A 13,102-nucleotide genomic window follows, 5' to 3' on the forward strand; every position below is an offset into this window, starting at 1 on the left:
GAACATAATGAAGCACACTTTAGCAGACACCAGCTTAACCAAGCCATGGCAGAATGGTTATTCAAAGTCTGAATTAAAGGCAGAACACTTTAGTACACTTTAGCAGACACCAACAAAGTCTGTGACAGCAGCTTCCAGCACTGAATACAGCACAGTAGTGGTAAATAGGATGTTTGAATTAAAGGCCACTGGAATTAAATATAATAGAGCATAATGGTTCAAATAACAACAACCGCAAAAGTGATCCATATTGATTAATAAAGAAGTCGTACAAATAGTGGTCCCAGCATACTTTAAAGGGTTACAGTCACTACAAGACAAAAAGGTGGTCCACCCAGTCTACTTTAAATAAGAGTTACAACCACTACTTTAAATAAATACTTTCTCCACTACAACTTGTCTGAAATTACATCCTTCAATAGATACCATTTCCTATACTCAATTACAACTTGTTTGAGACCCTAGAATTTGTCCAGCCACTCTTGAGGATGCTCTTGTTCCCCCTTCACGCATAGTTGCAGATCCTCCAGCTTCTGATGTTGATGCAGCCCCAGCCCTTGCATCTCTGGCTGATCTCCTTCCAGGTTGTGATGTTGAGGACGATGCCCCCGTTGCAATTGATGCAGATGCAGCCCTTCTTGATGCAGATCCAGGTGTTGATGTAGAAGCACCCCTTTTGTTTTATGAAAGGAGTAAGATAGTTAGATAACACATAGTTGTAAATAAATGAACTTGTAAATAACATTACCAAGAAGATTTACCTTGCTTTTCTTGCTCTTTTTACATGTCTTTACATTGTGTCCATATGCATTGCAACTGCTACATCTTATAGCAATATTGGTCTTTGACAATTTTCCATGGCTGACATATTCATCAGCTTCTCGTCTTCTTAATTTTTTTGGCCTCCCAGGAGGTGTTTTGTAAATGGGAGGTAGTAGTTGTGGAGAGTCAGATGTAGGCCAAAGTTGTTGTCCATTGATAGGACTTATAATTGGTGCATAACAAGTTCTATAGGCATGTTTCTTATAGTAAGGATGAACATAATGTTCTGGGTTTTCTGATTTGTAATGAATGGCAGCAACAACATGTCTACATGGTATTCCTACCAAATCCCACAAGTAACAAGTACATGTGTGATTACTTAAATCAACAACAAATTTGTCCATGGTAAAGTCATGAGTTACTTCAAATTGTGAACCCCCTGCCCAAACAGGAAGCCAATCCCCACTCTTTTCAACCTCCCTATCCAATCTTTTCCTTGGTTTAGGCATAACATCACCAGGATATGAGTCAACTTTTTCTCTAAGGCTTGCAAACCTACTCATTATGTATGATCTAATCCACTCCATCATTGAAATTATAGGTTTGTCCCTTGCCAATAAAATAGTACTATTAAATGATTCTGACAAGTTATTGATCAACACATCACACCTAGGATAAGCATTAAAAGCATGCTTACACCAACTTTTAGTTGGTATAGCCATTAACCAATTAAAGGCATAAACATTCAGATTTTTTAACTCACCCATTTTTTTCTCCCATTCCTTATAGTATGTTGCCTTCGCAACCCCCATCATGAGGTCTCTAATGAGCAGGCCTCCCCCAAATTTTTTCTTGTAATTGTTGTATAAATGGCGTAAACACAGCCTGTGTTCCACTCCATTCAACATATCATCAAAAACTGACATTAATCCCTGCAAACATAATACACCAATAAGTATTACATAATCAAAAGGGTTAAATATGAACCTTACTTTAAATAGAGGGACTAAAATGTACCTTACTTTAAAAGAGGGACTAAAAACAAATTCCCTTCATAGTTTAAGGACTAAACTAAAAAATTTAATGTACCTTTTGTTGATCCGAAATAAAGATCCACCTTTGACAATCTATGCCTCCAATATCATCAAGCAGTTGTGTCAAAAACCACATCCATGTGTCTTTGCATTCTGTTTCTACCACATCAAAAGCTAGTGGGAAATACTGGTCATTAGGGTCTCTTCCTACTGCAACTAACAACTGACCTCCATAACTTGTCTTCAAGTGACAACCATCTACCCCAATAAATGATCTGCAACTACCTAAAAACCCCTCCTTACAGTCCTCTAAACATATGTAAAATGACCCAAACCTTGGTGGCAAGGTGGGTTCGGGTTGATTGACCTTAATCTTGAAGGTCCCAGCCTTGACTCTTATTAACTCAGCCACATAGTCATACAGACGACCATATTGTCGTTCTTCATCACCCACTAAACAATCCATTGCAATTCTCTTAGATTTTCCAGCCTTCCAATGAGTTATTCCAACACTATATGACTTTTTTATTTCATCTATGATTTGTTTCACTATCATGCCTGCAACATTGACAAATCTGGCAACCAAAACCTGTGCAATCCATTCTACACTTGCACTTTTGCTACCAAAACCCCTTCCACACTTGTGTCCAACTAGAGTTTTGACTCTAAAGGTTTCGCTACTTCCTACCTTGCTAGCCATAATAAGAAAACCACACCCCTTCTTACAAACTGCCCTTACCCTCTTCAAATCATTCTTGACAAACTTCACTTCTTTTCCATTCAAAACATTATGCTCCTGTAAGGCACTCTTAAAATCCTTCAAACACTTAAACTCCATTCCCAATCTAAAATTGAATCCCCTAGTCATATCTTCTGCTTTATACTTTGGAAAGTTCCTTTTATTCTCCCTCACATCCTCATTACTATCTACATTTGAGGACAACTCGTCTGTATCATAAACTTCATTTATCTCATGATGTCCAACCTCTTCGTTAATGACAAATGCCCCCTCACTATCTTCAAATCTACTCCTAACACTTTTATTTTGCTTTTTCATTCTCTTCCACCTATCCAAAACTGGATTAATATTTCTTCTCTCTTCCTCCACCGTCACATTGTCCATCCCAAACCCATCATCAACATTTTCCATTCTCTCCTCTTCACTATCATCAACATTTTCCACCCCTTCGTCCTCAAGAACATTGCCCTCTTCATCTTCCTCTTCATCTTGCTCTTCATCTTCCACCATTTGTCCCTTAACATTCCCCTCTTCCTCTTACTCTTCCACCATTTCTCCCTCAACATTCCCCTCTTCCTCTTCGTCATCTAGTTCCAAGTCTTGTACTTCAACATTTCCCTTCACCCCACCAATATCTTCTTCATCCATAACAACCTCTTCCTCCTGACCAAATGTAAGGAAAGTAATTTCCTCTGCCTGACTGGGTTGGCCATGTTGAACATAGATTTCAACTTCCTCCTTATTTGCCTCTGCATAGTTAGCCAACAAAATGGCTTCTTTGTCATTTGTTAGTGGTCTGAGGTTGTTCATTGCCTTTTCTTTTGAACCCTTCCACCAAAGTTTGAACTCTCCATAGTACTTGAATTCTCTAACAAATCCCACCGCTTCAAAGTATGACCACATGTCGGGATCGATTCCCTTAATAACATGTATCTCTCCTCCCACATATTCTAGACCCTTGTTCTTCATGAACTTACCCATATGATACAAACACACGTCAAAAACCATTTTTCCTACATGGTGAAATGAAAACTTCCCACATTAGACTGACAATGCACAGCGGAATGCCCATTACACACACAATTGCTTTTCTTGTTCAACGAGTCACAGAGAAAACAAATTAAACTTAAACTAAAAAATTACCTTGCTCAACGAACCACACAGAATCGCCTTTCTTCTTCAACGAACCACCTCAACAAACCACAAAGAAATCCCTTTCTTTCACAAACCAAACGCAAAGAACGAACACATGAACCACGAAAATGCACGCGCAGATGAACCACAAACCAAACCCAAACAAAGAACAACAACACCAAACACGAACCCTGACTGATTTTGAGTACCAATTTCATTCCAGATTAAAGAGGAATCAGTTGCATCCCCAGATCACTTAACACACGTCAGCAAAAAAGCAATTACACGTGGACAGAGACGTTAGACACATCAGCACATTTATGACGGCGTTAATTTTCGAGGACTAAAACCAAAGTTTCGAAAAGAATGAGGACCAAAAAATACCTTATTTTGACAGAGGGACTAAAACCAAAAACGACCAATAGCTTAGGGACTAAAAACATATTTAACCCTATTTTTAATATATATATATATATATATATATATATATATATATATATATATATATATTATAAACATTTCTTTTTCATTTTAGTATATTTTATATAGTTGATATCTCCAAAAATTTTAAATATATATCTTGGAATCCCTGAATACTTTTTGTGAAGATGTACCACACTAGATTTATTTTAAGGGATTTAATTTGCATTGAAGCTTATATAGTAACTTTTCTTAGTTTGTCAAATATTAATAGCATAAGTTTTATATATTAGTGTAATAGACAATAAGGAAACTTTGAGTATATGATACTATATTATGCTTTTGACGTGGACCATAACATGTTAATCTTGTTGATTAATGGGAATAGATAATAAACTGCTTAAACTAATAATATGAAAAGGTTCAAATTTAACTTTCTTATGCTACAATATAAAAAAAAAACTAATATATATTTGTCCTACAAGTTTCTTACAATGATGAATCATTGAGAACAACTATTTTTGAAGAATTCACAATGAATGGGCAAGATATTATTTACGACGTAAAAATAATTTTATTTAGTCATTTAAAGAATTTTTTTCTAGTTTGTAACAATTGTTTATGTTTATCTCCCAATACTAAATTAATTATGATGGAAACCAATGTGATACTTTTTGAATTAGATTGATTGTTAATCAATATTAAATATGTTTAACTTATAATATCGTTTGGATCAACATCAATTTTGAAACCAATATAATATATTCTAAATAAAATAACTTATATAATATGTCATTTCTTAGTTTTGAAATATATATATATATATATATATATATATATATATATATAATTTTGTTAGTTTTGTAATAATTATTAAATTACTGTTACTGCATGATGTTAAAATCTTTAAATAGTTTAGTGCAGAATCTAGAATAGGATTAATTTCTTATTCCAAAAATTATTTTCATTGGATGGATGTCATCTTTAATGCTAAAGAATAAATTAATTCATACCTATCCAGACAGCACGCATAGATCAGCAGTAGCACGTGGTTAAAGAATAATATTTTTTTAGAGGGAAGTGAAGAACATGTGAGTTATTTATGTTTTTTCGTGTCTTCTTTTTATATGAACATAAATAAATTTGCATATATTAAATTCAGATATTGTGTTTGCCCCTTTTATACTATAATGATCATATTAACAGATCAAATTGATTTGTTTTCTTCAATACCAAGGACTAATTTATCAGATTAATGTTTATCTTATTTAAGAGTTTATCTTTTATGGACATTTCATTTAATTTCTTTTAGGTCATCATTTAATTTATTTTAAAATTTGAAAATTTTGGAAAAGTAGACTAAACTAAATGAAATTATTTTACTTTAATTAATTTAAAATTATGAATAGTTTCTCTCATAACAAGGGATTGACATGCCACTGTGTGTGTATTTTATTTGTCTAACTCATTAAATAATTAGAGCAACACGTGTCCTAAACAGGTTCTGTGGTCAAGAACGAGGCATAACTGCTGTATTATAATATCTAGTGGAAAACCAACTCATGTTTATGCTAGTCCATTTTTTATGATAATAAAAAATTAATTATTATACTATTACTAAATGAAAAATATTACTAAAGTTACTCTTAAGAATGTATATATAAAAATGTCATTGTACTTTCATAATTAAATAATTAACGCCAACATTTGTAATCTTAATTGTCGATAGTCTTTTTTATAGTTTACGATATAAAATAAAGCTTGCAAAAACAAATAATAGAAATAGTGAAACAGAGGAATTTACATTATTAATTATTACGAACTAGTGATTTTATATTTCACAGAAAAATAAAAAGATAATTATGTCTATAAAATTAAAAATAATATAAAGATGTAAAAACATTATAAAAGTCAATTCACATTGTAATTATTAGTGAAAATACACGTGTGTCATTTTTTTTGTTGTATAAAAAATGTATTAAAATATAAAATAAATTTTATTAAAATTAATTATAAAAACTACATAATTTTTATGATTTTTTATTAAAAGTAATTATTAAAATGATAAAATTAGAAAAAAAAATTATTATGAATAAATATTTGAATTTAAAGAGATATTTATTAAAAGGTAGAATTAGAAAAGAAACTTTAAACACCGAAAAAGATGAATTCTATTAAAAAAAGTAATTATTAAAATGGTAATATTAAAAAATAACTTTTTTATTATGAATAATTATTTGAATTTAAAAAGATGGTTATTAAACGATAAAACTAGAAAAGAAATTGTGGACACCAAATAATGAATTCTCTTTATATAATTATAGCTTAAATACAAGCGTTGTTGTATATATGTATCTGTATTTTTTAATATTTGTATTATAATATAAGTTAATAATATATATAAATTGATTAAGTTAATATATAAGAGAAATGATAGTAATAAAAAAACACATAAATGTTAATTAACATTAAACTACAAATATAATAAAGAAAAAAAGGTGAAAGTTTTATAATAAAAAGGAGAAGGTTGGGATGAAATTTGAGATTTTGAGTTGAAGGTCGATACAAACTAGTCTAGGTTAAAGGTTAAAATGTGTTGGTTTAAAGATTGATTAAGGTTGAAACAGATCAAAATTCACCAAAGGTCGAAACACACATATCTTGATTAAAGATCAAGATAAGTCAAAAATCGAAATCAGTTAAGATAGCCCAAAAATCGAAACAACTAATCTGAGTCAAAGTCTAAACAAGTCAACATCAAAGGTTCATACAAGTTAATGTGAAATAATAGTCGAAACAGAGCAACCTAATAAAACTTATGCCAAAAGTTAAAATTAATAAAATCAAATATCAATATAAATCAAATTGAATAAAAAAATAAAAAAAGACCAACTGTTAATATAAGTCTAAATAAGAAAAAATCGAAATAGATGAAACTGAATTGAAGATCAGCATGGTAAGTTCAAACTAAAATTCAATATAAACGAACTCGAACTACCAGCCCAAAAGTCGTGCGCTTGATTTTTGACAAACAACTCTGATTCCAAATTTAGAAAACTTATAAAGTTTAGATATTCAAAAGGATGATTTATTATTTGACCTCGTAGTAATTACTATTATTTTCTTCAATAACAACAATTACTTTATTATTTCCTGATTATTGAGTTTTGAATTATTAAAATACTAAACTTTATTCGTCATTGTAATTTAAAAATTAATGAAGTTTCGTGAATAGAGCCATTCATTGAAAATATCTAGACAATCAATAAGTGAACGTAAATTGTCTTTTATTTTCACCAACCAGTACAACAAAAAGGTAATTGTATTAAATTGGTAGGTTAAAACGAGAGTGCTAGGCCACTCGCAGTATACTCTTTATATATATTTGAATTAGTTAAATTATAAAATTACGAGTTAGATTTACTAAATATAAAAATGAGATTTGTATGCTTTTATTTTTTACAAATGTGAAGTGATTAAAATAATGTAAATGAGAAGATGTGTTTGAAAAAAAAATGTGATAATGAGGAAAGCAAAGTCATATTTTGCTAACGCTCTCAATGGAATAGTTATACAGCAGTAGTCAATAATATGAGATGTCTCATCTTCCACTATTTTTCCAGCGACAAGAACGGGACGTACTTGATTATAAACGGAATTTGTTTGGGCGGTGGCGTTTTCGTGAGTGAATGACATCACATTGGATTGCACCAATCCCTTAAACAAAACGACGCCGTGTCACATCATCCCACACACCTCTTTCTTCCCATCCTCGTCAACTATGTTCAATTCCACGCCCTCAAGCATGCGCCCTTCCTTTTCTTCACATTCATTTACTATCTTTAATTAATATACTCTGTTATTTTCTTCTTTCTATGTATTTATTTTTATTTTAGTTAAAGTTTTATTGATGCTGTAATTGGAAAAGAAAATAGTTTATTTAGAATAAAACTTAGATGAAGTTATGTCGCCAGGGCTTTAATATAGTTTATCAGTTAAAATAAAAATTTTACTTTTGATAATTGGCTAATAATTTTTGTTAAAGATCAATAGAAATTATGAAAACAATGTTTCAAGTTTGATTGATGAGCATCGTTAACATTTTACTGATGTTCAATTTGTTACGTTTGAGATTGTTGTGAAGAAGACATGTTTATTGGAGCTACTTATTTAATGTGTCATCTCAATTAATTATGATAATTTGGTTAAGAAAACTTTAATACTACGAGCGTCTTTTTAAGACATACCAATAAAATTAAGAATAAAATTAAGGATAAAATTATTAATATTAATAAGAAGAAAACACACGTTGTAGCACTTGAATAAGGAGTGTTAGTGACAGAGAATTGTATATGTTTTTAAACATAATAAAAAAGATAAACAAGTCTCTCTTGACAAAAATAGAAAAAGAAGAAAAATAATGTGCATATAATAAGTACAAAGAATTCATTATTTATTGGAATATGTTATCAGTATGTTTAGATCGATCAAGTTGATCAGGTCGATCATTAAACTGACCAGGACCACCAGGCCAATTATCAAGCTAACCATGGCGACCAGGTCGACCACCAGGGAGATCACATTGACCACTAGACCGACCAATAGATCGATCAAGCTGACCACCAGATCGTCCACCAGGGCGATCACACCTACCATCATGGTCAGATTATCAGCGATAATGACACATTAATCCCCTAAGGTATATTAATGTGTGATTAGGCTGTCATTAGACCAGTAAAATGTAAAAACACATCACAACTATTATAAATAAAGAGCACAACTATGACTTTAGACATCATGCACACAATATGAATTTTTAGTCATCTCAATGGTCACCTTCTGACTTGAGCATCAGAGTGTCTTTTGCAGGTACCCTCCCACATGTCTGGATGAGTGGGTCAAAATCTAATCGAGCTTCCCAATAACTCGATTAGTCTCCTTAATAGCCTATATGGTCTACTACAGTGCTCGACCAGTCTTCTGCACGTCCCACTCAGTCTGCTACAGTGCTCAATCAATCTCCTACACGTCTTACCCAGTTTGCTATAGTGCTCCTCAACCATCTCCAACCTCGAATTCAGTCTAAAACCCCTACACCCCAAAACAATAAGTCTTTGTGATAGTAAACACAATGTCTCTTAACAATATTTATTTATATTTAAAAAATATGATGAAGATTTCATCTAAAGGACAAAATAAATTCACGTGAGCTATCATATAAAAGGGTGTTAATAAAAATAAAATAAAATTAATGAGCATGGCATAAGAAGTGTGGTCATCCTAGGTTTAAAATAGTCTCAAAAGTGTAGAAGTTCAATCATATAAGAGACTTACCCAAATGTCATTCAAAACCCCTCTTGTATGTGAGACATGGACGAAAGACTAGACCATTAAAATGTATTTTTCTCCAATAAAAATATAGTTTTTTATTGAAAAACTCCTTTGATGCACCTCCATCTATTTATACCTATAAAAAGTGTTGAATTGATGAAAAATATATCTCAAAAAGTTTTAAATCATTTAGGACAAGAGTGTAAATGTTACTAACAATATAATGTATTTTAATTCCCAATTCCAATAACAAATACTTTAAGTTTGATTTGACTTTTCTTACACTTTTGTAGTCGCATGTTGTGAGGTTTGAGTTAAATTCTTGGTTTAGAAAGTGTGAGCGTACTCATGGTCAAAATATGTTGATGTTCTTCATGATGAAGTATTTTTTTCCATTAAACTTATATCAAAGCTTATGTTCGATAGGATATTCTTAGTATGCTTTATGGTTGTAGCTTAATATGATATTTCACATAAAAAAAAGATGAATTCCTTTGTTTTGGATAATCATCCTTAGTTGCTGAAGTTGCATTGACATTGGTTAGTGTTCTCAAATGTGAGAAAGAGAAATTTGATGGATGGATGACTATCGGAGTTGTGTTGGCACGATAAATTTGCAATTGGGTTTGTGGAGGTCAAATGAAGTTCAAAGATAATGAGTCATACTTGGGGATGACAATGGATTGGGTTGAGTACGAATAATGTCTACCCGTTCCTGTCAAATCTCCACTTAAAAAATACTTAGATTTTTTAAAATCAATGGGTATCCATAGATATCCTAAGATGTTTAAAAAAATAATTTATAGATTTTTAAAATAAAATATAAATAAAATTACAAAAAAATATAAAATATAATGTAAATTAAATTAAACATATATTTTAATTTAATTTTAATTAAAATTAACCTAATAAAATATAAATTAAATTTTAATTTTAATTTTTTAAGGGAAATGGATACCATCTAGTATGGGTAATATGATATTCGCACCCAACATGTTTATAAGCGAATATTAAATTATTTGTTACTCATTATTTGTAGGTACACGTTTGACATATGCACTTGCTACTTGTAGTGGATTTTTTCCATCAAAGGTCACGTTGAACTTACAATGGAGCTTGTGTTTTCAAGCGAATGCATTACGATTAGAAGCTTAAGATGAAAAAAACTCATATCCCTATGTCTAGGAAATACTGCTTTTGGGAGAAAATTCTCCAGATCTAGGTTTCCCTGTATGTGTCCATATCACGAAAACCAATAATCATGCCATGAATAAGTTAAACATAACAAGCATTGAGCAAAGAAGAATAACCCTAACAATTAATGAAAGAAGCATATATAAATTGGAATCAATTTAAATACATGAGAGTTTAGAGGTTACATTTTTCTCAACAACAAATTGAATTTAGTTCCCCCTTGTCATGGAGAAACTAGATGAACAATGGAATGAAAGAGATAGAAAAATCCTAGAAATTGAAGAGGAGAGCTCCCACATCCACAAATCTGCCTCCAAGGGGGTGAAAAATGTGTTTTTGTGCTCAAGCCATCAAAAGATATAATCCCTAGGACATCCAAGTCCTTAAATAGAACATAAAAATAACAGAAAACAGGTCCAAGCCCACGTCGCAGCCGCTCAACGCCCTAAGTGAGGCGCCCAGGCGTGGTGCGGGAAAAAAAACTGGCGCTCAACCCTGGCGGTGCATTCCAAAACTCACTTTTTTTGTTGTTTTGCTTGCTTTTATGGCTAATTCAGCTCTATACAGCTCTATATATTGTTGAAGATTCTTCCAGGCACATTATTAGCTACAAAATAAACTGAATTTAGTGATAAAATCATAAAGTATAACCTCTACTCACTTATTCGCAAAACTAAAGCAAAAACATGAGTTCAAGCAAGTTTCTAAGTAAAAAAGGATTGATTTAATATCAAAATTAAATCACAGATAACGGTATATTTAAAAGTTATCAGCCTGCGATTTGTAGTTGACGCTTTTTGACGAGGTTGATTGTTCAACGGTGGTGGCTGCTATTTTGTGGCGAGGTGGGTGAGCGTCTAGTAACTACGTCATGGATCTGTAGCTGGGTTTTGGTGACTGCGTCATGGATTTGTAGTTGGGTTTAACGTGGCTCACACATTCTCTTCTTTGATGATGTTGCATTGTGGGCTATTGACGTGGTGGTGGCACGATTTAGCTACTCCAATGACTATGTGGAAGTCTGGTGGTGGCTAATTTTTTCGAATAAGTTAATAGGAGGAGCGATAATGCTGACTGATTGGAGAAAATTGAGATGACGTGGAAACATGTGATTGGTTAGATATGAGAGTGAAGAGTTATGACACGTGACAACTTTTGGTTGGTTAGATTTATGAGTTTTAGGATGAGTCTTTTCTAATGGTAATTATACACAAGCATTGACTAATATTGATATAGGGTGTGTGGTGATTATACACAGACATTGGTTAACATTGACGCAAGGTGTGTAGTAATTATATACGAGCATTGGCTAATATTGATGGAGAATGTGTGGTGATTATACATGGACAATGATTAATGTGGATGCAAATTTACACCGAAAGGAAATTTTTTGGATGGTTTAATTCCAAGTGAGTATATTCTTTATGGTTAGGTATGATTGTCAATATAGATAACAAAGATAAAAAGGAATATGTGTTTATTTTAATCATGATGGAGATTGTTGAGTTGATGAAAATAATACATCTTGAAAAGTTTCACTTCACCTAAGATAAGTAAGGAAGTGTGTTAGTGACTATATAGTGAATTCTAAATTCACGATTCTAGTAGCCCTAGAAAAAAAACACTTTAAGTTTGCATTTGACTTTTTTTTATACTTTTGTAGTATATTATTGTGAGATTTTGGTTAAATTTTTGTTTTAAAGAGTACAAATGTACTTAAAATCAAAAGGTACGAGAGGTTGTCTATGTGGTGGTGTAAAACTTTTTACAATGTTATTGTTGTCACTAAACAATGTGTTTTTTTTTCCAATTTTGAAATTTCTACATTATATTAATAATTTTTTTATCTTATTTATTTATAGATAGAATAATTCTCCAAAATAAAAAAATGTTAATATTCTTCATACATTTTTTTTCATAAAAAAAGTGTCAACAAGTGATAAAATGTATTATTCGGACATAATGTAGCACAAAACACAATATCAACATGAACTATGTTCCTTATCATAAGAATACAACATTGAAGATTTTTTTTTTTCAATTTTGTAAAAATATTTGAAATAATATTTGAAACGAAAATACTTGTCTATTACTTAAATGAAAAATTGGAAGAATTCAATAGATGTTTTATTAATTTTTAAAATTGACATTAAAATTATAAAAATTGTGTATAGTTTTATTTATTTATTTATTTTTATAATATTATAATTACTTAATAAAAACGCTTGTAATTTTTCAGGAAGATAAATACTACTTACTTATCACCCAATATAAAATCAATAAATTAGTTAGTTGTGTTTATAAGAATAACAATGGTAAAAAAACAGGTGTGAGAAAAATAATTACACAAATGAATCTACATTGTGAATTTTTATAAATAAATATCACTTTTATGAGAAGTTAAATTTAAAATAAAATAACAAATAGAAAACTAATTAAGGTAGCAATTACAATTAAATTTGATAATACCATGATGTACACTAAATTT

General features: G+C 31.1%; 1 protein-coding gene across 1 annotated transcript; it reads right to left on the reverse strand.

Annotated features, from left to right (window-relative positions):
* Positions 1–438: 438 nt before the first annotated feature.
* On the reverse strand, positions 439–1,688 carry LOC148194370 (uncharacterized). The gene is made up of 2 exons (XM_088096259.1): positions 761–1,688; positions 439–680 (listed from the first exon to the last, which is right to left on the reverse strand). The coding sequence occupies exons 1-2, from the start codon at positions 1,686–1,688 to the stop codon at positions 439–441; spliced, it is 1,170 nt and encodes a 389-aa protein (XP_087952385.1).
* Positions 1,689–13,102: the final 11,414 nt, after the last annotated feature.

The sequence above is a fragment of the Vigna umbellata genome, chromosome 8, assembly GCF_029865625.1.
Source record: "Vigna umbellata cultivar VRB3 chromosome 8, Vumbellata_1.0, whole genome shotgun sequence".
NCBI classification, from domain to species: Eukaryota; Viridiplantae; Streptophyta; class Magnoliopsida; order Fabales; family Fabaceae; genus Vigna; species Vigna umbellata.

What these genes read in the sequence shown, in the direction of transcription:
- LOC148194370 (XM_088096259.1), bottom strand. Translation starts at nt 1,688, where the DNA reads ATGTCAGTTTTTGATGATATGTTGAATGGAGTGGAACACAGGCTGTGT. An exon ending in AAAGAGCAAGAAAAGCAAGG is followed by an intron (nt 681 to 760) that starts TAAATCTTCTTG and finishes TCCTTTCATAAA; the next exon opens with ACAAAAGGGGTGCTTCTACA.